Consider the following 26,984-nt stretch of genomic DNA (forward strand, 5'->3'; position numbering starts at 1 on the left):
TCCTGGAGAGAATCAATCTTTGTAGAGACCTGGAATGTAACTGGGCATATTCCACCATGTTGAAGATGGATACCATGGACCCCAGGAAATGTGTTCCTGAGTAAATAGATACCCTCTGATTTCGGAGCTACTTGCCCATCCACAATTGTAGAGTGCAAGATCCTTGTGCCAGGGAATCCAGTAGCACCCCCAGATGTACCATCTTGTTTGAGAAAGTAGACAGGCCTGTCCTGTAGACAGGCAATGATCAGCTGGAGATGATGTAAAACCTCCGTAGACTGTCAATATCAGGAGGTCATCCAAGTATGGCAGTATCCCGACTCCTTCTGAAATGAGCAGTAATGACAGCCAATATCTTGGTAAACACCCGAGGGGCTGTGGACAGACCAAAAGGCAATGGTAATGTTGCTGACGTACAGCAACATTACCATTGGTGGATAGTGCAAAAGGTAAATGCAGATATGCCTCCTGTATGTCCAGGTACCATGAAATCCCCAGGTTCCATTACAGCATAATTGAAAGTAGGGTCTCCATATGAAACTGGGGCACATGGATGAACCTGTTGAGAGAATTCAGATTCAGAATAGAGCGATACCCATTTAGCTTCTGAATCAAGAACAAATCTGAGTAATAACGCCTTCCTTGTTAGCTAAAGGAACCAGGAGTTGTGTAAACAACCTTCTGGGGAGTAATCAGGAAGGCGTCATGTAAGAATCCCCAGTAGGGAGGGGGATTTCCCACCTAATGCACTCTTCCTGTGGGAAAGTGTAAAAAGACACTAGTCTTATTGGAATCTGGAACAGTCTACCTGGAGTGTTTCATGCTTCCCCCATAAGCTCAGTGGGCTGTTCAGATTGAGGGAATCCAGCCTAAATCACCTTCTGGTGCTGAACACCAGGTTTATCACGGTTAAGGAGCTGGTACTTCATCTTCTAAAATGAGAATTGAATAACTGCCCCTGCTAGAAAGGAACATTCACTGACTAATGGTGCTCCTCCTCTAGAGATAGGCCCAGAGGGAGAAAACAGTGTATCCTCTGCTTCCTCAAATGATATATCAGAATCTGAAAACAGGGTGGAATTAAAGAATGGTGCAGTCCATATATATGCTTAGATGGCTGATGCCTTATTTACTTGTAACATCTGCAGATAGGTAGATGCTAAAAACCAGATTCTGAACTGAGTGGACATAATCCTCCATCGCAGAAGGGATGTATGGGAAGACTAAACATAGCAGGCTGTAAGCACTGTGGGTAATCCAAAGTGGGAGGCAGTGTGGGAGCTGATATGCGGTCCACTAACTGTGTCATAACCTGAGACCAGGAGGACATTCAAGTTGACCCCTGAACAGGTGCTGGCGAGGTAGACTGTTGTGGTGTATAAAAATCAAACCACAGTCCATCCTGTATAAAATCCTGAGAGGCCAACTGCACAGGATTTACATAAAACCAGCACAGGGACAACAGTCTCATGTTTACCCTTGTCCTGAGACATGGGAAATACTTGCAAGTAACCTACAACCAGTGTAGGGTTAAAAATGCATTGTGATACTTTTCCCAGATAAAAATAAATGTGAAATACTCTCCCTCTATACACCAGGTAGTTGGGGTTAGGAAAAACAAAAAGAAAAACTACCTAAAACAAAAATCAACTACCTAAACCCATAAGTTTGGTAGGATCTACATGCATATAAAGATTACATTAATAGGATATAAGTGCAATGCATACAAATATACTTACAAGTCGGCACCGAATCAACTTATACAAACACAAAAGTTGTTAGGATTCCAGTGCTATATACCTTGGTCCTAGGTGAAAGGTATACTCAGAGAGCGCCCAAATCTCCTGTCAGCAGACATTTTCATGATCAACTGCAGCTGAGCATCTCTAACTAATTAGGAGAGAGGGGGAATGGTAGCTCAGTCTTCACAACTAAATGTGAAGTACAATTTAACCCTTACCATCCTGGTAGTTGAGGGTCAATATGGAGCAATAGCAGTGATAAATAAAACCTGCCTGACTCCAGTTTCCCTTTACGCTTAGCACATAGGTAACAATACAATGTGACTGCAAGATGGCTCTTATCCAACAACAAATAACCCGGACTGGTAAGGTGGCACTTTATAAGAGTCAACACACAAACCCTCCTTTATGTCATGTAAGGACACACAAGCCTTACATGAAACCAGCACAGGTGGAAGCTTTGGCTCCCCTCTCTCTCATGTTTTATCTTTTGACATACTCAAAGTAAAGGCAAAATCGCAAAGTCATGTGACAGCCTTCACAAAATCTCAATGAATGTGAAATACTTCAGAAAGAAATAACAGTGATAGTTATAATTGACAGATAGAATTAGAGCCAAATGTAATTATATTACATGTGCATTGTGTGTGACTATTTGCTAGCTGCTGACTAATAAGAATTACAATTGGCTCTAATTCCACTACAGTAACGCAAAGGAGTGGTAGGACACAGAGCACCGTATACCCTAACCAAGGGAGAGGTGTAGACTGACCCAAACCCTCGTGAGACCACAGCTACCAGGTGCACTGCGTGGACCGTGAGCATCCCATACACGTGGACGGTAGGTGAAGCAACCCAGATGTGCAAAACCCTTGTAGAGACTGCGTAAGGGTCGTGGGAGGAGCTGCCGGGGGAGCACCTACCTCCCCCTAAGCTGCATTAACCAGCCGGGTACGCTGGCCTTGTGGCAGCAGATTGCATCTACTGCTGATCCCCGGCGTCAGACGATAGGGCCCTGGCTGGTGTAGTAAGGATGCGGACAATCCATGGTCCTTACAGCAACGGCTTCTGGTGCGTCTGACACCAGAAGTAAGGACCGTCAAGCGTGATTCCCCGTAAACTAGGAATTTCCTTACCTGACATCTCCGAGCATCTGATGCAGTCCATGTCGCAGCCTCGCTGCTAGCTAAGCTCAGCCACGACCCGCCGAAATCACCAGCACAATCACTGATGTTACGGTCCGGCGGAGGTAGATGGAGTCGCAGTACATGCGTCTGAATACAGATGTTTGGTACTGCCAACTCAAAAAACTTAAAATAAAACAATAAAAAGCTTAAAACTGCCTGAGCAGTCCCCTGTTACACAGTGCGTCTGAATCCTGCTGCACCAAACTGAAGTCCTATGGCTAGGGACGGGGTATATATGGAGGAGGACCCAGGGCATTCTGGGAGCCAAAGCTTTAACTGTTTGGTGCCTGGTCTTCCAACCATAATATCCCCATTGTATCCCTGTGAATCCCTATGTACCCCGAAGAAGAAATTTCTCTATATCCAAGATATGCTTTGGCCATTCGAATCAGAGATGGGACTACCCTAATTCTGAGAGTGCAAGAATGGAGCAGCTATAGTATTTTTTTAAATCCTCAACATTATCTGCTTTTTGTGTATTCTTACAAGATATAGGGCGTAATGACATTATCTATAATATATTAAACATAAAGAGCCATCACTAAAAAAATGTCAATATAAAAATATGTAGATTAGCTAATAACTATGTATCTCATGGCTAATTAAGGCATCACCTGGCACCAGGTAAGGGAGCTAGTGGTGAGGCTCTAGTGCAGTTATTCCCAACCTCGGTCCTCAAGGCACACCAACAGTCCTGGTTTTAGTGATATCCATGCTTAAGCACAGATAGTTAAATCAAAACAACAAGAGATATGGTAAGAACTTACCTTTGTTATCTCTGTTTCTACGAAGTGCATAGGGTCCACAGGGTTGACCTTGGGGTATAGCTGGATCTGGATCCACGGGCACCACGCAGTTAAAGCTTTGCTGCTCCCAGGATGCACTTGGGTCCGTCCTTCTCTATACCCCGCCCCGGCCACAGGCACCTCAGTTGGTAAGCAGCTAAGGCCGGAGGAGGAGACTAAACAGAGAGAAGGAAGACTGGAACACACAAGAAACCATACTCACAGAAATGGGAGACGGAAAACCGGTGACCAGCCACACAGCCCATTTGAAGCCAGGTGCGTCAGGGCGGGCGCCCTGTGGACCCTATGGACTTCGTAGAAACAGAGATAACAAAGGTAAGTTCTTACCATATCTCTTGTTTTCTACTTCAGGGTCACATCTAGCAGCCCAAGAGGGACCCACAGAACGAGTGGAATGAGCCTTAACAGAGGCTGGCACAGGTAAACCCTCCTGTGCATAAGCCTCACAAATAACTGAACAAAGCCAACGGGCTAACGTTTGCTTGTTGGCAGGCCAACCCCTCTTGTGAAAACCGAAGAGAACAAACAAAGAATCCGACTTCCTAACCGAAGCAGTCCGGTCCACGTAGATTCTAAGTGCCCGGACTACATCTAATGAAGCCTCACCAGCGGAAAGATCAGGTGACTGAAAAGCTGGCACAACAAGTTCCTGATTAATGTGGAACTTTGAGACCACTTTGGGCAAAAACTCAGGACCCGCAGCACCACCGCCAAGTCCCACGGAGCCAACGGAGGCACGAAGGGAGGCTGGATCCTGAGAACACCTTGGAAAAAGGTGTGAACGTCTGGCAGTGTAGCAATCCGTCGCTGAAACCACACGGACAAAGCAGACACATGAACCTTCAGAGAGGCCAGGCGTAAGCCAAGGTCCAAACCAGATTGAAGAAATTCCAAGATTCTGGAAACCCGAAACACCTGCGGATCATAGTTTCTGGATTCACACCACTGAAAATAAGTGCGCCACACCCTGTGGTAAATCCGCGCGGAAGCAGGCTTGCGTGCCCTAAGCACGGTACCAATCACCGAACTGGAGAAACCCCTAGACCTCAAGACGGCTGTCTCAAGAGCCACGCCGTCAAATACAGCCGACCCAGATCCGGGTAAAGGCAGGGCCCTTGAGACAACAGGTCCCGACGCTGAGGAAGAAGGTACGGAGCGTCGATGGAGAGGCACCTCAGATCGGAGTACCAAGGACGTCTGGGCCACGCCGGAGCCACCAGCACGAGCGTGCCGCCGTCCTGCTTGAATTTCCGCAGAACCCGAGGAAGTAAGGATATCGGAGGAAACAGATACGCCAGGTAAAACGTCCATTTCACCGACAGAGCGTCTACCAGACAGGCGCCTGCGTCTCTTGTCCTTGACCTGTAAACGGGCAACTTGTGATTGTGACGGGAGGCCATCAAGTCCAGCTCCGGCAGCCCCCACCTGTCCACGAGTAGCTGAAACACCTCTGGGTGAAGCGACCATTCCCCGGGATGCACGTCGTGACGGCTGAGGAAGTCCGCCTCCCAATTGAGGACTCCGGGAATGAAGACTGCCGAGATCGCTGGAACGTGACACTCCGCCCAAGCAAGAATGCGAGACACCTCCGACATTGCTGCCGACTGCGAGTTCCCCCTTGGTGGTTAATGTACGCCACCTTGGTGGCGTTGTCGGACTGCACCTGAACCGCCCTTCCGTGAAGAGCGGGGCCGGACGACTGCAGGGCCCTGTACACAGCCCGCAGTTCCAGGATGTTGATGGGGAGAAGTGCTTCTTCCGCGGACCAACGACCCTGAAGCGATAATAAGCCGGTCACTGCCCCCCAACCCCGAAGACTGGCATCCGTCGTGAGCAGGACCCAGTCCGGGATCCAAAAGGGGCGCCCCTCGACCAGATGCGCCGTCTGAAGCCACCAAGCCAAAGACTGCCGAACCTCCGGGGACAACACCAGCATCTGAGAGCGGATCCGGTGAGGTAACCCGTTCCATTCCGATAGAATCAGCCCCTGCAGGGGCCGGGAATGGAACTGGGCAAATTCCACCATGTCGAATGTCGACACCATGGACCCCAGAACTCTCATAGCTGAATGGACCGACAGGCGGCAACTGCTCAGGCAACTGTGTATCCGCAGCTGCAGGGAGGAGACCTTCTCTGGAGTCAGGAAAATCCGCTGCTGACGAGAATCCAGCAGGGCTCCCAAATGAACCATCCGCTGTGATGGAATCAGGGAGGACTTCTTCCAGTTTATCAACCACCCGTGTGCTTGAAGACAAGCAATGGTCAGGTGGAGATGTCGAAGAAGCACCTCCGGGGAGCTCGCCAGCAGCAGAAGATCGTCCAGGTATGGAAACAGACGTAGACCCTGACCCCGAAGGTGGGCAGCCATAACCGCCATCACCTTGGTGAACACCCTCGGAGCCGTGGAAAGGCCTAAAGGCAACGCCCGAAATTGGTAGTGATGGTTCAGGATAGCAAACCTCAGATACCGCTGATGTGCCGGTGCTATGGGCACATGGAGATAGGCGTCCTGGATATCGAGGGAGACCATATAATCCCCGGGTTCCATCGCCAGAATGATGGAACGTAACGTTTCCATCCTGAACCTGGGAACTCTGAGGTATCTGTTCAGAGACTTCAAATTCAGGATAGGGCGATGAGAACCATTGGGTTTCTGTACCAGAAACAGAGTAGAATAGTACCCCGTCCCGCACTGAGACTGCGGAACGGGAACAATGACCCCTGCTTGTAGCAAGGATTCTATAGCTACCTGAATCTGACCAGCTTTGGTCTTGTCCAGAGAAGGACTCGTACAGAAAAACTGGTGGGGCGGCCTGAACCGAAAAGACAGGGCGTACCCCTGAGAGACTACTTCTCGAACCCAGGCATCCGTGGTGGTATTGTGCCAACACTGGGCGAATTGGAGAAGTCGGCCTCCCACTCTGGGGTCCCCCAGAGAGAGGCCCGTCCCATCAGGCAGCAGGCTTATCCTCCTGCTTGGAAGAAGGGCGCCGAGCACTCCATGCCTGCTTCTTGGGCTTGGGTGCGGCCTTGGTCGCCGAATGTCTCGGGAAGGACTGGCCCTTGGCCTTACCCTGAACCCGAAAGGACCGAAAGGCAGAGCTCCTCACTTTAGCCGGCGCAGAGGCCGAAGGGAGAAAAGCCGACTTGGACTTAGCCAAAAGTATCCACTATTTTGTCCAAATCCGGACCAAATAGTAAATCACCATTAAAAGGCAAGGCCTCCAGACCCTTTTTTGAATCTGCATCAGCCCTCCAGGACCTCAGCCACAGGGAGCGCCGAGCAGACACCGCTGCAGCCGACACCCTAGAAGTGAGCAGGCTGGCATCCAAAGACGCTTCCCCAATCTAGGAAGCTGCATCCCGCATCTGTCCCACTAACGCTCTCTGGATATCCGGAGACTCATCAGGAAAGGTATCCTCCAAGGCATTGGCCCATGCCTCAATGGCTTTAGCCACCCTGGAGATAGCCATGGACGGGCGAGCCACCGCCACGGAAAGAGAATAAATGGACTTTAAACAAGTCTCCACCTTCCTGTCCGTGGGATCCTTCACAGAGGAGATAGACGGCAATGGCAGCGTCGCGCTTTTGATCAAGCGGGTAACGTGGGAATCCACCGCCGGCGGAGTTTCCCATTTCCTGCAATGAGCTTCAGGAAAAGGATAGTTTGCCGCCAACCTCTTCTGTGGATGGAACCTCTTACTAGGTAATTGCCAGGCCGCCGCCATATGATCCGATAATTGATCAGACAGGGGGAACACAGTTGAAGTCACCTTGGCCTTTTTAAAAACAAGAGATATGGTAAGAACTTACCTTTGTTATCTCTGTTTCTACGAAGTCCATAGGGTCCACAGGGTGACCTTGGGGTATAGCTGGATCCTGGATCCTCGGGCACCACGGAGTTAAAGCTTTCAGCTGCTCCCAGGATGCACTTGGGTACAACCTCCCCTATACCACGCCCCCGAGCCACAGGCACCTCAGTTGGTAAGCAGCCCAGGCCGGAGGAGGAGACGAAACAGAGAGAAGGAAGACTGGAACACACAAGAACCATACTCACAGAAATGGGAGACGGAAAACCGGTGACCAGTCACACAGCCCATATGAAGCCAGGTGCGTCAGGGCGGGTGCCCTGTGGACCCTATGGACTTCGTAGAAACAGAGATAACAAAGGTAAGTTCTTACCATATCTCGTTTTCTACTTCAGGGTCCATAGGGGTCCACAGGGTGACCTTGGGGATGTCCCAAAGCAGTCCAACTAAGGGCGGGGACGCTCCTGTGCTGATAGGAGAACCCGGCGCCCAAAGGATGCATCCTGAGAGGCAAAGGTGTCAAACGCATAGAACCTCAAAAAGGTCTGAATGGAAGACCAGGTGGCCGCCTTACAGAGCTGAGCAGCAGAGGCGCCACGTCTAGCAGCCCAAGAGGGACGCACAGACCGAGTGGAATGAGCCTTAACAGAGGCTGGAACAGATAAACCCTCCTGCATATAAGCCTCAATAATAACAGAACGAAGCCAACGGGCTAGAGTCTGTTTGTTGGCAGGCCAACCCCTCTTGTGAAAACCAAAGAGGATAAACAAAGAATCCAACTTCCTCACAGAACTAGTCCGGTCCACATAAACCTGGAGTGCACGGACAACGTCTAAGGAAGTCTCCCCAGCCGAAAGATCAGGCGACTGAAAGGCTGGTACAACAATTTCCTGATTAATGTGGAACCTGGAAACCACCTTAGGCAGGAAATCAGGACGAGTGCGAAGCACCGCTCTGTCCTGATGAAAAATCAGAAAAGGAGGACGACAAGAAAGCGCCCCCAAATCTGAAACCCTCCTGGCAGAAGCAATTGCCAAGAGGAAAACAGTCTTAAAAGTTAGCCACTTGAGCTTCACTGACTCCAAGGGCTCAAAAGGCGGACCCTGTAAGGCCCGAAGAACCACCGCCAAATCCCACGGGGCCACAGGTGGCACAAAGGGAGGCTGGATTCTTAAAACTCCCTGGAAAAAGGTGTGTACGTCCGGCATAGCAGCGATCCTGCGCTGGAACCACACCGACAGAGCAGACACGTGCACCTTCAGTGAGGAAAGACGTAATCCTAAATCGAAACCCGACTGAAGGAAAGCCAAAACACGCGAAACCCGGAACACCTGGGGATCATATTTTCTGGCCTCACACCACTGAAAGTAAGTGTGCCACACTCTGTGATAGATCCTTGCGGAAGCAGGCTTGCGCGCCCTCAGCATGGTGGTAATAACGGAGCTAGAAAAGCCCCGAGATCTCAGGACGGCTGTCTCAAGAGCCACGCCGTCAAAGATAGTCGACCCAGATCCGGGTGAAGACAGGGCCCCTGAGACAACAGGTCCCGCCGTTGAGGTAGGAGGAACGGAGCGTCGATGGACAAGCTCCGCAGATCGGAGTACCACGGCCTTCTGGGCCACGCTGGGGCCACCAGGATCAGTGTGCCTCCGTCCTGTTTGAACTTGCGCAGGACCCGAGGCAGCAGAGATATCGGAGGGAACAAGTAAGCCAGTTGAAACAGCCATCTCACCGACAGCGCGTCTTTCAGACTTGCGCCTGCGTCCCTTGTCCTTGACCCGTACATGGGCAGCCTGTGATTGTGACGGGACGCCATCAGGTCCAGCTCTGGCAGCCCCCACTTGTCCACGAGTAGTTGGAATACCTCTGGATGAAGCGACCATTCCCCGGGATGCACGTCGTAACGGCTGAGGAAGTCTGCCTCCCAATTGAGGACTCCTGGGATGAAAACTGCCGAGAGAGCTGGAAGATAGCGCTCCGCCCAAGCCAGGACGCGGGACACCTCCGACATCGCAGCTCGACTGCGAGTCCCTCCCTGGTGATTGATGTACGCCACCGTGGTGGCGTTGTCTGACTGCACCTGAACAGCCCTTCCGTGCCGGACGACTGCAGGGCTCTGTATACTGCCCTCAGTTCCAGGATGTTGATGGGAAGAATCGCTTCCTCCGCCGACCAACGACCCTGAAGTGACAAGGAGCCTGTCACCGCCCCCCAACCCCGGAGACTGGCATCTGTCGTGAGCAGAACCCATTCCGGGATCCAAAAGGGGCGCCCCTCTAGGAGATGAGCTGTCTGCAGCCACCAGGCTAGAGACAGACGCACCTCCGAGGACAACACCAGCATCTGAGAGCGGATCCTGTGTGGCAATCCATTCCATTACGAAAGAATCAGCCCCTGCAGGGGCCTGGAATGGAACTGGGCAAACTCCACCATGTCGAATGCCGACACCATGGACCCCAAAACTCTCATCGCTGAGTGCACCGACACTCTGCCACTGCTCAGACAGCCGTGAACCCGCAGCTGTAAGGAGGAGACCTTCTCTGGAGTCAGAAAAATCCGTTGCTGACGAGAGTCCAGCAGGGCCCCCAAATGAACCATCCGCTGTGATGGGATGAGGGAGGACTTCTTCCAGTTGATCAACCAGCCGTGCGCCTGTAGACAAGCGACCGTCAGGTGGAGATGCTGGATCAGTACCTCCGGGGAGCTTGCCAGCAAGAGGAGGTCATCTAGATACGGTAGCAACCGTATCCCCTGGCTCCGAAGGTGAGCCGCCATGACCGCCATCACCTTGGTAAATACCCTTGGTGCCGTGGAGAGACCAAAGGGTAGAGCCCTGAATTGGTAGTGGTTGTGGAGAATAGCAAACCGCAGAAACTGTTGGTGCGATGTTGCTATAGGCACATGGAGGTAGGCGTCCTGGATATCCAGGGAGACCATATAATCCCCCGGTTCCATCGCCAGAATGATGGAACGCAAAGTTTCCATCCTGAATTTGGGAACCCTGAGAAACCTGTTCAGGGACTTCAAATTGAGGATGGGGCGATGAGAGCCATTGGGTTTCTGCACCAGAAACAGCGTAGAGTAATACCCCATCCCACGTTGAGACTGTGGTACGGGTATAATGACCCCCGCCGTCAGCAAGGCCTCTATGGCTTCCTGAACCTGCAAGGCCTTGGTTTTGTCCTGAGAAGGACTTGTGCAAAAAAACTGGCAAGGCGGCCTGTGCCGAAAAGACAGTGCGTACCCCTGGGAGACCACTTCTCGCACCCAGGCATCCGTGGTGGTATTGTGCCAGCACAGGGCGAATTGAAGAAGTCGGCCTTCCACTCTGGGGTCCCCCAGAGGGAGGCCCGTCCCATCACGCAGAAGGCTTATCTTCTGGCTTGGAAGAAGGGCGCCTAGCACTCCAGGCTTGCTTCTTTGGCTTTGAGGCGGTCTTGGGTGCGGACTGCCTCGGGAAGGACTGACCCTTTGCCCTGCCCTGAACCCGAAAGGAACGAAACGCCGAGCTCCGGACCTTAGCAGGTGTAGTAGCTGAAGGGAGGAAGGCTGACTTGGATTTCGCCAGGGTATCTACTATTTTGTCCAGGTCCGGACCAAATAGTAATTCTCCATTAAAAGGTAAGGCCTCCAAGCCTTTCTTTGAATCCGCGTCTGCTCTCCAAGACCGCAACCACAAGGATCTACGAGCAGACACTGCTGCCGCCGAAACCCTAGAGGTCAACAGGCTAGCATCCAAAGATGCTTCTCCAATGTAGGAGGCGGCATCTCTCATCTGTCCTAACAACGCCCTCTGGACGTCCGGAGCTTCATCCGTAAACGCGTCCTCCAAGGCGTTGGCCCACCCCTCAATGGCCTTGGCCACCCAGGAGATGGCCATGGACGGCCGGGCTACCGCCCCTGAGAGAGAATAAATAGACTTTAGACAAGTCTCCACCTTCCTGTCAGTAGGATCCTTCAGCGAGGATATAGACGGCAATGGCAAAGTAGCACTCCTGATGAGGCGTGTTACATGGGAATCGACTGCAGGCGGAGTTTCCCATTTCTTACAATGCGCCTCCGGGAATGGATAATTGGACGCCAAGCGTTTCTGTGGCAGGAAACGCTTACTGGGTGTCTGCCAGGCCACCGCCATGTGATCAGTCAACTGATCAGACAAGGGGAACACTGCAGAAGTAACCTTAGCTCTTTTAAAACTAGGATACCTCGACTTGGGAGCGGGTGCCTCATCCTCAATCAGAAGAATGGCCCGCACCGCCTTAACCAGAGCCCGCACATTGAAGGAAGACTTACTGTCTACCTCCTGGACTGAGGCATCCTGCACCTCACCATCGTCCGAGGACCCCTCAGAATCCGGAAGATGCGCAGCCTGCGCCATGACTGAGCGTTTAGACGCCCTGGAGGGCACGTCACTGCGCAACATCGACTGAAAGGCCGAAGATGTTGCCGCCAAATCTTGGACAGTGTGGGAAAGCGCATCCACCCAGGGTGGAGGAGTTGCCACAGGAGCCTGAAACGGCACCACAGCCTGCTGTGCCACAGGGGTGGACTGAATATACATTGGCAACCCTACATAGGGACCAACAGGCTGAGACCCCGGGGGAGTCTGCAATAATTGTGGGACACCCGGGGAATGGGGGATGGCAGGCTGGGGCAACGCCCTAGTAGGGGCGGCAGTCGGGACTGACAGACGGTCCGCGATGGACACCAGCACCTGGGTAAACATCGCCCACGGTGGATCCTGCGACATGGGAGGTTTAGACATACCAGGGAGCGCCTGGCACTGTCCGCACAGGCCGTCCTGTGACAAATCCTCCCTATCAACTCCTGCAGAACAGCGCCTGCAGGAGAACAATACCGGAGCCCCGGAGTGCTCAATCTCCTCCTCGGACATGACGTTGGAAGAAAACGTGCGCACTCACCCGTGTGCTGGACAACAGCCCACAATATGGCACCGTGTAGCACACAACTGTATGTGACGGACCTCACAAATACCTGATTTATATAGGTGAGGTCTGTAGAAACACCCTTCCCCCGCACACCTGTAGGGCTTGTAGGAGAAGGAAAGGGATAGGTATAGGCTGACAGTAAGTAGAAAAAAGACACAGACAGGCAGCACTAGCAAAAGTCACATACCATGCAGGAAGATATACTCACTGCACCTTTCCACTACAATCAACCTGCCCAGATTCAGTGTCTGGGAGGGCTATAGTGCTGTGTACACTGTCCTTCTGCAGGGGAGAGGTACACAGGGGGACCGGTCCGCGTACTCCCTGAGAGTATCCACACTGCCACAGAGAAAATGGCCGCTGGAGACCCCAGAGGAGGAGTGGCCGAGTAGCTGCAGCTCAGCGACGCCAGACTACGAGCTGAAAGGCGCGCTGAGCTGAGGGGAGGAGCCGCTAGACAGGGAAGGCTTCCTCCCCTGGCTAGCATATTTAACCCCAGGGCTTGCCGGCATCCCGCTTGCCGCTTAATTTACCCTGGTGGTCTAGTGGTCTGGCGGGGTATGCCTCCGCTGGAGGGGGGGCCCGCCGCCACCGCTAGCGCCCCCGGTCTGTCCCCTAGAACCGGGGGCATGGGACTGCATTTGAAAGGAACCCGCGCACCGCCGCTAATCAGCGGTGCGCGGCTTACCTGATCTCCCCGGCGTCTTCCGGCAGCAGTCCCGGGGGAAACCAGAGTCCGGCTAGTACAGACTCTGGCTTCCCCCGCCGCGATCCCCAGTTCAGTGCTGGCGTTGCGGCGCCAGCAGGGAGAAGGAGCGGCAGCGTGGGCGTCTGTACAGACAGCCCAGTGCTGCCGCTCTGTAGAAAAACTGTAGTAAAAAATAAATAAATAAATTTAACTAAGTTAAATAAAATATTAAAAGCTTTAGGGGGCTGCTCCAGCAGCCCACCCCGCAGGGTGACCCGACTCCGGCCGGGCACCATCTAAAACTGAGGTGCCTGTGGCTCGGGGGCGGGGTATAGGGGAGGTTGGACCCAAGTGCATCCTGGGAGCAGCTGAAAGCTTTAACTCCGTGGTGCCCGAGGATCCAGCTATACCCCTGTGGACCCCTATGGACCCTGAAGTAGAAATTAGGAAACTTCGACCTAGGAGCCGGCGCATCATCCTCAACATGTAGGATAGCCCGCACCGCCCTAACTAAGGCTGGAACAATAATGGAGGACTTAGCTTCCACCTCCTGCCCCATGACATCAGAGTCAGAGTCCTCATGGATTTCTCCATCATCTGAGGACACTTCCGAGTCCGACAACTGCGCAGCTAGTGAACTCACAACCGGACGTTTAGACAACCTTGGTGGCACATCACCTTGCAACATGGACTGAAACGCCGAGGATGAAGCCGCCAGACTCTGTACGGAGCTGGATAGAACATCCACCCAAGGCGGAGGAGCCGTCGGAGCAAAACTCTGCAAAGGCACTACAGACTGACGAGTCCCTGGGGAAGACTGCACATACACAGGCAGTCCCGAGTAAGGACCCACAGTCTGGGCCCCGGGGGAAGACCGCAACATTTGTGGAACCCCCGGGGAATGGGGGATGGTGGGCTGCGGTAACGCCCTAGAAGGGACCGCTGATGGGACCGATAACCGGTCCGCAATAGACGCCAGCACCTGTGAAAACATCGCCCAAGGAGGGTCCTGTGATACAGGGGGGTTGGAGGGGCCCGGTACCAGCTGGCACCGCCCGCACAGAGCATCCTGAGATAAGTCCTCCCCATCAACTCCAGCAGCACAACGTCTGCAGGAAAATAGCACAAGAGCCACAGAGCGCTCAGTCTCCTCATCAGACATGATACCGTAAATCACAAGAAATAGGTATCACCAGAGGAATTACGGTTTTAACACCCGCGCACTCACCAGTATGCGACACAACAGCCCAGATATGGTACTGTGTAGCACACAACAGTATGTGACTGACCCCACAAATACGTGTTTTATATAAGTGAGGGTCTCAGAAAAACGCCCTTCCCCCACACACCTGCCGGGCCGTAGGAGAAGGAAAGGGATAGTTATAAGCTGACAGCAAGGAGAATAAGTCACAGACAGGCAGCACTAGCAATAGTCACATACAATGCAGAAAAGTTAGTACTCACTGCACCTTCCGCTACAATCAACCGCCCAGATTCAGTGTCTGGGAGGGCTATAGCGCTGTGTACACTGTCCTTTAGCAGGGGAGAGGTACACAGGGGGACCGGTCCACTTGATACCGCTTGGGAGTCTGCGATGTGCCAGTAAAGATGGCCGCCGGAGACCTCAGAGGAGGAGTGGCCGAGAGATAAGAGCAGCTCAGCGACGCCAGACTCCTAGTTGAAAGGCGCGCTGAGCTGAGGGGAGGAGCCGCTAGACAGGGATGGCTGCCTCCCCTGGCTAGCAATTAACCCCCGGCTGGCCGGTCCCGCTACCAGCCTGATACCCTGGTGGTCTAGCGGACACGCGGGGTATTCCTCAATTGAGGGGGAGCCCGCCGCCGCCGCTAGTGCCTCCGGTCTGTCCCCAGAGACCGGAGGCTTCTGACTGCATAGAAAGTATCCGCGGGCCGCCGCACGCGGCGACCCGCGGCTTACCTGATCCCCGTCGCGTCCGGCAGCAGTCAAGGGAGTCCCCAGAGCCCGGCTAGTACAGGCTCTGGGGTCCCGCCGCGATCCCCAGAGCTGTACTGGCGTCGCGGCGCCAGCGGGGAGAAGGAGCGGCAGCGTGGACGTCCTAAAGGACAGTCTGATGCTGCCGCTCTAACAGTGTAAAAAAAGTAGAAATTTTTTTTAAAAAATTTCTCTTTTAAAATAAAGCTTAGGGGCAGCTCCTGCAGCCCCACTGCGACAGGGTGACCCGACTCCGGCCGGGCACCAACTAAAACTGAGGTGCCTGTGGCCGGGGCGGGGTATAGAGGAGGACGGACCCAAGTGCATCCTGGGAGCAGCAAAGCTTTAACTGTGTGGTGCCCGTGGATCCAGATCCAGCTATACCCCAAGGTCAACCCTGTGGACCCCCTATGGACCCTGAAGTAGAAAACTGATGTACTAATTAAGTCACCTGTGTTCAAGTATGGCTATCCTTAAAACCTGGACTGTTAGTGTGCCTTGAGGACTGTGGTTGGGAACCCCTGCTCTAGTGAAAAGCATTTTTTTTTAAATGGAAAACTCCTTTAATTAAAAGTAGCTAAAAATGAAAGTATATGTCCCAAGCCCTATATAAAAATAACGTATTTTAACATCAGCAGCACAAACTATTTTCCCAAAAAATATTTACCGATTTCTTATTCCAGGTGGCAGGTTTTTCTTTCCCACATCAGTAGCAGGATTCATGCAAGCAAATAATCGAAAGTCTGGGTGTCGTATCAAGGGTTCTGTGTAAAAGACACAGTAATAAAAGCTAAATTACTATTAACAGCAATGGTTCTTCGATTTTAACCAAACCTTAAATATTAAACTCTTATCACCACCTATATGACTATATATACTTAGAGATTAGCATCATTTTTTAAAACTGTACCGTGGAATGTTTGAATCATTTCACATTTTTCTGTAACGGAACCTGTACTTGCATGTTCCACATTGAAATTGCTATCAGATTACTAAAGATTGGTAAATGTTCCACAAATGAACAATGCACAAAACAATAGAGAGTCTATAAAACAATTGTCTATTGCCATTCCATTTTGGTTACTTCTTAATAAAATAGAAAGTATATTATTTGTTAGTATAAATAATATATTATACATATATGGTTGAGTCTCCCATATCCAAAATGCTTGGGACCAGGGGTATTTTGGATAACGGAATATTCCGTATTTTGGAATAATTGCATACCAGAACGAAATATCTTGGGAATAGGACCCAAATATATACACAGAATGCATTTATGTGTTATATAAACCGTATACACACAGCCTGTAGGTAATTTTATACAATATTTCAATAATTTTGTGGCTCAAACAAAGCTTGTGTACATACATAAAATTCATTTATGTATCATATACACCTTATACACACAGCCTGAAGGTAATTTTGTACAATATTTTTAATAATTTGTGCCTTAGACAAAGTTTGTGTACATTGAACCATCAAAAAGGTTTCATTATCTGAGTCATACCAAAAAAAATCTGTATTTCGGAATATTTGGATATGGGAGACAACATGTATAATATATATTTTCTTTTAAAAATTATTACCTGTGTCTCCTCTGTCCAGCAAAACGAGCGATCCTGTTGTACCCTCTAGTAAGCCACACAAGCATTCCAGTGTTTCAGCAGCTGACAAGTTAATTTCATCTAACAAGATCCACTCTCCCTTCTTTACAGCTTGAGCCAGCGTGCCCTAAGGATACAGAATACTATGTCATTGCCCATAAGCCAAATAAACTTCGTTATTAATCTATATAATAAGGCAGGATGGCCATCATGTTTCCGATATGTGCAGTGGTAGTCCGCAGCTCACATCACCCTTCCCCTTAATTGCTTCCAATGCCAGCGACATGACAGCCATGAGAAAGATTGCCATATTGTTACTTAAGCAGGACGGGGTTCAGGGCCATTGAAAGAAGGGTACAAAACTACTATTTGGGGCGTGGTTATGGTAAGTATCGGCTAAAAATGCTGACGTGCCGTGACCATTTAGGGGGCGTATCAGCCTGCGTCCACGATCCCATACACAAGGGATAGAACAGTCTCTGCTCCCTGTAGCCATTCAGGACTGCTAACATCGAATGATCTACGACAGATGCTGTGTCTTCGTATGTAGATTCACGGATTTGCAAAGATGTCGGCGGGTGTCTCAAAACATATCCCAGCGGCAGAGGCATTTGCATATATTTGCACAGCAGCTGTGTACAGGATCGCAGCTGCGCTGGCATTAGCGAACAACTTCTAATCAGACTCTATGGTGCCCATTAATTAATGATTGCATTACAGGATGCGATCATACAGTTGAGATGTAACTAGATGCACATGCTGGGACAGGGGCTCCGAAGCAGCCAATCCCTGCCATGTGCTGGGAGTGTAGTGACAGCGTCAGGTCTCTTCACTCCTGTGCAGGGACTCCAGCGCATGAGCGGTCTGACAATGCATGCACTGCCCCCATTGCCAGGGGAGGGTTTCTATGACAGAGGGTACTAAATATTTGCACTTAATGTTTATGTTTTTTTATTCTATTTAGAAGGATGCTCAAATTATATTCCAACAAAAACTTTTTTCTGAATTTTACAGCCAATGAATTATGAGGTAAGTCATTGCAATACGATACTTTACTACCAAGGGAATACCCAGTAATGACAAACAAGATACAATAAAAACTTGTTGAAATAGAATAGATGAAACCCCTAAAACAAAAAGCTTCTTGACATTTCAGTATGTAGTGTTCACTCTAGGTCTGGTGCCGGACCCAGAGAAAAAGCACATCGGCGCGCGCGCCCAAAAAGGGGGCGTGATGAAGGAAAAGGGTGTGTTTGTCTTTAGACATCCCTTTTCGTCACTCTTGGGGGCGTACCTGACACTTAAGGACATACCGGGCAGCCCCCAAGCGCTGCTTTCAGTGTGAATGGATGCTAAGGGCATGTGCCCGGCATCCATTCACTGGCGGTGACCGATACACCGCAGTTTTCCCCACTCGCAGGACACTGCGACTCACAGGTGGGGTTGGCACCCTCAGGCTGATTCAGCAAGGCGCAGTGCCTTTAGAAATAGGGCAGGGCACAGCGCCCCGCTAAAACAGCCTAGCAGGAACGCTAAGTATGGTAACCTACCTCTACAAACGCAAAAAGCACAGCATTTTCAGTCATCTTCATTTGCTGATGGGCTTGATTCAGACGCAATGAGAAAGCTTCCCACTTTTCTTTAAACAACAACTCTAACAGCAGAGAGAGAAATGTAACTCATCAAGCCAGGTGACAAAGCGATTATTACCCTCAACTGATACATGTTACTATAGGTCACTATATGATAAACATAAGCATGGTAGCCTTATATCTTGAATAACCATTGAAAAAATTATACACAAATCTCCATGCAGTGTACGACCTTGCCCACAAAATGCAAATAGAAAGTGTGCATAGGAGTATTTTCCTTTCCTAATTGAAGTGAAGAAACCAGACCATTTAAGCAAAACACATTTATAAAACAACGGCAAAAAAAAATCAACTTAATGAGATTTCCCATTTAATATTTGGGTGTACACTTTGAGAACATGGTCTTGCAAAAAGAATAGAAAAGTCACAATACAGTAAAACACTGAATTCCCAAAAAACAAACACTGAAAACAAGAAATCCTACCTCTAAATAACACTGATATGAGGTGCAAACTCACCGGTCTCCCCACACTGAACCTTGGTCATGGCATTTTTCACAACATGCTGCATTAACTTAAGCAGGTCTTGCCACCTCTTCTGCCTGTAACAGGTCTGAATGTGGCCTAAAAAGGTCTTGTTCTGTTTCCTGGAAAAAGTTTGAGTGAAAAGCTCTTCAAAACCCTCCCGAAGAGGATGCCATATCAGTTTATGATCCACAGGCTTGTAGCTAAATTCCCCAAGGAGAGAAAAAGGATTTTCAGTTGGATTACAGATTACTAATCACAGAATCTACACTTTCAAACACAACAAAAATTATAATTAGTAGGATTACTATACTATAAATACAACTAGTACAGAGGTTCCCAAACACGGTCCTCAAGGCTCAACAGTTCAGGTTTAAAAGGCCACCATACATCTGCGATGGATTGCCGCCAATCCTGCGATGTTGCAACCCGGCATCGCAAGATTGCAGAAAACCAACATTTTGGATTTCGCAGATATGACAATAACAAACAAAAAATGATCATGATTGTCAAATCGGTGAAATTTAAAAAGTGAAATTTCAGCGATTGATCACTGAACATCGATGGTCCCCGGTCAGCATTTCCCATCTGATCACAGGATCGCGATATCCTCAATCAGATGTATGGGGGGCCTTTAGAGATAGCCATAGTTGAGCACAGGTGACTTCATTAGTACCTCAGTCATTTTGATTTAATCATTTATGCTCTACCATAGATATCTTTAAAACCTGAACTCTTGGGGAGCCTTGAGTACCGCGTTTGGGAACCTGTGAACTAGTGTACACAGGAGTCACTGGTAAAACCTACTCCACCCCCTCCAGAAAACACACATACACACACACACACACACACACACATAGTGTAAATATTATAAGGGCATGGTCATTAGCAGTAGCGGGACCCACTGCTGTAGCACTAACATAGCATTTTGCATGCAGATACACCTGCAGTTGCACACAGAATATAGGCAAGCTACATATTTTAATCAGCAGAAGCTATGCGTGCGTCCTACACCCATCACTTTGTGAATAATACGTATTTGAAGGTAAAAAGTTGCACGAAAAGATGCTCAATGCTACAGAAGTAGACTTTATTTGGACACATCTGTATATATAGACAGATAACTATCATCCCTCTCAAACACCATACTTATTAATTTATACTTAATGCTACAACCCCCTTTCTGACCCACTCCCCTGCTGCAAAGATCTCTACAACAAAATCTATTATAGCTCTATCCTCACCATCATCACTAATTTGTAAGACGCCACATATTCTGCAAAACAGTATAGTTAGCAGTACTAAAGTGCAGTTAAAAACATGAAGACAAGCATTAAGATGAGTCTTCATACACTTAGCACCAGTACGCGTCTTTTAGCTTAAACGTGCGTTTTAGTCGCAATGCGATGTGACAAAACCGTTTCACGAGACTGCACTGATTAATTTGATATGCAACACTTGTACAGATTCAGACTGTCGCACACAGATACACAACAGAACATAGCGTGAATGAAAGCTGCAGCAGCTGCATCGTGACACTTCATATACAGTCAGACTAAGGATTCTATTTACTAAGCCTTAGATGGAAACAGCCTGAGACATGGCAGTTAGGAGCTGATTGCCTGGTACTTTATCTCCATCCAAGGCTTAGTAAATAGACCCCTCAGTCACTTAAAATTGGTTTTCAAACTCGGTCCTCAGGACCCCACACAGTTCACATTTTCCAGGTATCCTGGCAGATGCACAGGTGTGTTCATTACTTACTGACATTTTAAAAGTTCCACAGGTGGAGCTAATTATTTCACTTGTGATTCTGTGAGGAGACCTGGTAAAACAAGAGATATGGTAAGAACTTACCTTTGTTATCTCTGTTTCTACGAAGTCCATAGGGTCCACAGGGTTGACCTTGGGGTATAGCTGGATCTGGATCCATGGGCACCACGCAGTTAAAGCTTTAGCTGCTCCCAGGATGCACTTGGGTTCGTCCTCCTCTATACCCCGCCCCCGGCCACAGCACCTCAGTTGGTAAGCAGCCAAGGCCGGAGGAGGAGACTAAACAGAGAGAAGGAAGACTGGAACACACAAGAAACCATACTCACAGAAATGGGAGACGGAAAACCGGTGACCAGCCACACAGCCCATTTGAAGCCAGGTGCGTCAGGGCGGGCGCCCTGTGGACCCTATGGACTTCGTAGAAACAGAGATAACAAAGGTAAGTTCTTACCATATCTCTTGTTTTCTACTTCAGGGTCCATAGGGTTGACCTTGGGGATGTCCCAAAGCAGTACAACTAAGGGCGGGGACGCTCCTGTGCTGAAAGGAGTACCCGGCGCCCAAAGGATGCATCCTGAGAGGCAAAGGTGTCAAATGCATAGAACCTCAAAAACGTTTGAATTGAAGACCAAGTGGCCGCCTTACACAGCTGAACAGCAGAAGCGCCACGTCTAGCAGCCCAAGAGGGACCCACAGAACGAGTGGAATGAGCCTTAACAGAGGCTGGCACAGGTAAGACCTCCTGTGCATAAGCCTCACAAATAACGGAACGAAGCCAACGGGCTAACGTTTGTTTGTTGGCAGGCCAACCCCTCTTGTGAAAACCAAAGAGGATAAACAAGGAATCAGACTTCCTAACCGAAGCCGTCCGGTCTACATAAATTCTAAGCGCACGGACCACATCTAAGGAAGTCTCACCAGCTGAAAGATCCGGGGACTAAAAAGCTGGCACAACAAGTTCCTGATTAATATGGAACTTCGAGACCACTTTGGGCAAAAACTCAGGACGAGTGCGGAGCACCGCTCTGTCCTGGTGAAAAATCAGGAAAGGAGGGCGACAGGAAAGCGCCCCCAATTCAGACACCCTCCTGGCCGAAGCAATTGCCAGGAGAAAAACCGTCTTAAATGTCAGCCACTTGAGCTCCACCGCCTCAAGAGGCTCAAACGGAGGACCCTGCAGGACCCGTAGCACCACCGCCAAGTCCCAAGGAGCCACAGGAGGCACAAAGGGAGGCTGGATCCTGAGAACACCTTGGAAAAAGGTGTGAACGTCTGGTAGTATTGAAACCACACGGACAAGGCGGACACATGAACCTTCAGAGATGCAAGGCGTAAGCCAAGATCCAATCCTGACTGAAGAAATTCCAAGATCCTAGAAACTCGGAACACCTGAGGATCATAATGTCTGGACTCACACCACTGAAAGTAAGTGTGCCACACTCTGTGATAAATCCGTGCTGAAGCAGGCTTGCGTGCCCTGAGCATGGTACCAATAACCGAACTGGAGAAGCCCCTAGACCTCAAGACGGCTGTCTCAAGAGCCACGCCGTCAAAGACAGCCGACCCAGATCCGGGTAAAGGCAGGGCCCCTGAGACAACAGGTCCCGACGCTGAGGAAGAAGGTACGGAGCGTCGATGGAGAGGCTCCTGAGATCGGAGTACCAAGGACGTCTGGGCCACGCCGGAGCTACCAGCACGAGCATGCCGCCGTCCTGCTTGAATTTCCGCAGAACCCGAGGAAGCAGGGATATCGGAGGAAACAGATACGCCAGGTGAAACGTCCATTTCACCGACAGCGCGTCCACCAGACTTGCACCTGCGTCTCTTGTCCTTAACCCGTAAACGGGCAACTTGTGATTGTGACGGGAGGCCATCAAGTCGTGATTGTGACGGGAGGCCATCAAGTCCAGCTCCGGCAGTCCCCACCTGTCCACGAGTAGCTGAAACACCTCTGGGTGAAGCGACCATTCTCCCGGGATGCACGTCGTGACGGCTGAGGAAGTCCGCCTCCCAATTGAGGACTCCGGGGATGAAGACCGCCGAGATCGCTGGAATGTGACCCTCCGCCCAAGTCAGGATACGAGACACCTCCGACATCGCTGCCTGACTGCGAGTTCCGCCTTGAAGGTTGATATACGCCACCGTGGTGGCGTTGTCGGACTGCACCTGTACCGCCCTTCCGTGAAGAGCGGGGCCGGACGACTGCAGGGCCCTGTATACTGCCCGCAGTTCCAGGATGTTGATGGGGAGAAGTGCTTCTTCCGCTGACCAACGACCCTGAAGCGACAAAGAGCCGGTCACTGCCCCCCAACCCCGGAGACTGGCATCCGTCGTGAGCAGGACCCAGTCCGGGATCCAAAATGGGCGCCCCTCGACCAGATGAGTTGTCTGAAGCCACCAAGCCAAAGATAGACGAACGTCCGGAGACAACACCAGCATCTGAGAGCGGATCCGGTGAGGTAACCCGTTCCATTCTGATAGAATCAGCCCCTGCAGGGGCCGGGAATGGAACTGGGCAAATTCCACCATGTCAAATGTCGACACCATGGACCCCAGAACTCTCATAGCCGAATGGACCGACAGGCGGCAACGGCTCAGGCAACTGCGTATCCGCAGCTGTAGGGAGGCGACCTTCTCCGGAGTCAGGAAGATCCTTTGCTGACGAGAATCCAGCAGGGCTCCCAAATGAACCATCCGCTGTGATGGAATCAGGGAGGACTTTTTCCAATTTATCAACCACCCGTGTGCTTGCAGGCAAGCGATCGTCAGGTGGAGATGTTGAAGCAGTACCTCCGGGGAGCTCGCCAGCAACAGGAGGTCGTCCAGGTACGGCAGCAGCCGTACGTTCTGGTTCCGAAGATGTGCGGCCATGACCGCCATAATCTTAGTGAACACCCTCGGTGCCGTGGAGAGACCAAAGGGTAGCGCCCGGAACTGATAGTGGTGTTGAAGGATAGCGAACCTCAGATACCGCTGGTGTGAAGATGCTATCGGAACATGGAGGTAGGCGTCCTGGATGTCCAGGGACACCATGTAATCCCCCGGTTCCATCGCCAGAATGATGGAACGTAACGTTTCCATCCTGAACTTGGGAACTCTGAGGAATTTGTTCAGAGACTTCAAGTTGAGGATAGGGCGATGAGAACCATTGGGTTTCTGCACCAGAAACAGAGACGAATAATACCCCGTCCCTCGTTGTGATAGAGGAGCGGGAACAATGACCCCTGCTTTCAGCAAGGACTCTATAGCCTCCTGAACCTGTAACGCCTTGGTCTTGTCCTGAGAAGGACTTGTGCAGAAAAACTGGTGGGGTGGTCTGTGCCGAAAAGACAGGGCGTACCCCTGGGAGACCACTTCTCGAACCCAGGCATCCGTGGTGGTATTGTGCCAGCACTGGGCAAATAGAAGAAGTCGGCCTCCCACTCTGAGGTCCCCCAGAGGGAGGCCCGTCCCATCAGGCCGCAGGTTTATCTTCCTGCTTGGAAGAAGGGCGCCGAGCACTCCAGGCTTGCTTCTTGGGTTTAGAGGCAGTCTTACTCGCAGACTGTCTCGGGAAGGACTGACCTTTCGCCTTACCCTGAACCCGAAAGGAACGAAAAGCCGAACTCCGAACCTTAGCAGGCAGTGCCGCCGAAGGGAGGAAGGCCGACTTGGATTTAGCCAGGGTGTCCACTATTTTGTCCAAGTCCGGACCAAATAGTAATTCCCCATTGAAAGGTAAGGCCTCCAGACCTTTCTTTGAATCAGAGTCCGCTCTCCAGGACCGCAACCATAAGGATCGGCGGGCAGACACCGCTGCAGCCGATACCCGCGAGGTCAGCAGACTAGCATCTAAAGAAGCTTCTCCAATGTAAGAAGCAGCGTCCCTCATTTGTCCCAACAACGCCCGCTGGACATCCGGAGCGTCGTCCGGGAAGGTATCTTCCAATGCATTGGCCCACCCCTCAATGGCCTTGGCCACCCAGGAGATGGCCATGGACGGTCGGGCCACCGCCCCGGAGAGGGAGTAAATAGACTTTAAGCAAGTCTCAACTTTCCTGTCCGTGGGATCCTTCAGCGAGGATATCGACGGTAATGGTAAGGTGGCGCCCCGAGTTAAACGGGTGACATGGGAATCCACCGCCGGTGGAGTTTCCCATTTTTTACAATGTGCCTCAGGGAAGGGGTAATTAGAAGCCAACCGCTTCTGAGGAAGGAATCTCTTACTGGGCGCCTGCCAAGCTACCGCCATATGATCAGTCAACTGATCCGACAAGGGAAACACCGCAGAAGCCACCTTAGTTTTTTTGAAACTAGGAAACTTCGACTTAGGAACCGGTGCCTCATCCTCTATAAGAAGAATAGCTCGCCCCGCCCTAACTAGTGCTCGCACATTAATGGACGACTTGGTATCCATTTCCTGGACCGAGGCGTCCGAGTCAGTGTCATCAGGGACCTCCCCTTCATCTGAGGAACCCTCTGAGTCCGATACCTGAGCAGCCCGTGTCATGAGTGGGCGTTTTGAAATCCTAGAAGGCATGTCAGTCTGCAACATTGACTGAAAAGCCGAGGAAGCGGCCGCCAAATTTTGCACGGAGTTGGAGAGCACATCCACCCAGGGTGGAGGAGTCACCATAGGGGCCTGAAAAGGTACCACAGGCTGCTGCGGCACAGGGGAAGCCTGTATATACATAGGCAACCCCGCATAGGGACCCACCGACTGAGACCCAGGAGGACTCCGCAATAACTGCGGGACACCCGGGGAATGGGGGATGGTCGGCTGGGGTAACGACCTAGTAGGGAGAGCAGTCGGGACCGACAGACGGTCCGCAATAGACACCAGCACTTGAGAAAACATCGCCCACGGTGGTTCCTGCACCAGAGAAGGTCTGGATGGGCCAGGAGCCACCTGGCATCGACTACACAGGCCATCCTGTGACAAATCCTCCCTATCTACTCCTGCAGAACAGCACCCGCAGGAGGCCAACACCGGAGCCACTGAGCGCTCAACCTCCTCGTCTGACATGAAAGAATATATTATATAGTCAAAAAATATATCTGGCAACAGGGCAGAAGAAAACGCACTCACCGGTGTGCTAAACAACAGCCCACAATACGGCACTGTGTAGCACACAACTGTATGTGACGGACCTCACAAATACGTGATCTATATAAGTGAGGTCAGTAGAAACGCCCCTCCCCCACACCCCTGTAGGGCTTGTAGGAGAAGTAAAGGGATAGGTATAAGCTGACAGTAAGCGGAAAATAAGCACAGACAGGCAGCACTAGCAAAAGTCACATGCCATGCAGGAAGATATACTCACTGCACCTTTCCACTACAATCAACCTGCCCAGATTCAGTGTCTGGGAGGGCTATAGTACTGTGTACGCTGTCCTTAATCAGGGGAGAGGTACACAGGGGGACCGGTCCGCGTGCTCCCTGAAGATCTGCGCTGCCACTGTGAGAAAATGGCCGCTGGAGACCTCAGAGGAGGAGTGGCCGAGTAGCTGCAGCTCAGCGACGCCAGACTCCGTGCTGAAAGGCGCGCTGAGCTGAGGGGAGGAGCCGCTAAACAGGGAAGGCTTCCTCCCCTGGCTAGCATATTAACCCCAGGGCTTGCCAGCATCCCGCTTGCCATATATCCCTGGTGGTCTAGTGGTCCCACGGGTTATTCCTCCTCAGAGGGGGAGCCCGCCGCCACCGCTAGCGGCCCCCGGTCTGTCCCCTAGGACCGGGGGCAAAGGACTGCATCTGCAGGCAAAACCCGCGAGCCGCCGCTAATCGGCGACTCGCGGCTTACCTTGTCCCCGGCGACTCCGGCAGCAGTCCAGGGAGGGACCCAGAGTCCGGCTAGTACGGACTCTGGCCTCCCGCCGCGATCCCCAGTGCAGTACTGGCGTCGCGGCGCCAGCGGGGAAGGAGAGCGGCAGCGTGGGCGTCTGCATAGACAGCCCGTCGCTGCCACACTAGAGCCTCTGTTTTAAAATAAAAATCTAACAGGCTCTTTTTTTTTTTTTTTTTTTAAATAAAAATAGAAAGCTTTTGGGGGCTGCTCCTGCAGCCCCCCTGCGCGGGTGACCCGACTCCGGCCGGGTACCAACTCAAACGGAGGTGCTGTGGCCGGGGGCGGAGTATAGAGGAGGACGGACCCAAGTGCATCCTGGGAGCAGCTAAAGCTTTAACTGCGTGGTGCCCATGGATCCAGATCCAGCTATACCCCAAGGTCAACCCTGTGGACCCCCTATGGACCCTGAAGTAGAAACATGCACTGTTGGTGGTCCTGAGGACAGAGTTTGAGAACCTGCGACGTAAAGATATATAAAAAAAAAAAAAAAGTGTTGCATATCAAAATAATCAGTGCAGTCTCTTGAAGCGG

The 26,984-nt window shown here is 51.1% G+C and overlaps 1 protein-coding gene across 1 annotated transcript in view; it reads right to left on the minus strand.

The window, feature by feature from the left end:
• MDN1 (midasin AAA ATPase 1) overlaps window positions 1-26,984 on the minus strand; it is a 389,265-nt gene that overhangs the window by 279,174 nt on the left and 83,107 nt on the right. Inside the window, exons 16-19 of the mRNA XM_088472042.1 lie at window positions 18,850-19,058; window positions 18,290-18,393; window positions 16,722-16,866; window positions 15,800-15,896 (exon numbers count right to left, since the gene is read on the minus strand). Of these exons, the coding sequence (XP_088328168.1) occupies window positions 15,800-15,896; window positions 16,722-16,866; window positions 18,290-18,393; window positions 18,850-19,058 (555 nt within the window). The remainder of the gene's footprint in view (window positions 1-15,799; window positions 15,897-16,721; window positions 16,867-18,289; window positions 18,394-18,849; window positions 19,059-26,984) is intronic.

Source organism: Taudactylus pleione, unplaced genomic scaffold, assembly GCF_031769625.1.
Source record: "Taudactylus pleione unplaced genomic scaffold, aTauple2 ptg000015l, whole genome shotgun sequence".
NCBI classification, from domain to species: domain Eukaryota; kingdom Metazoa; phylum Chordata; class Amphibia; order Anura; family Myobatrachidae; genus Taudactylus; species Taudactylus pleione.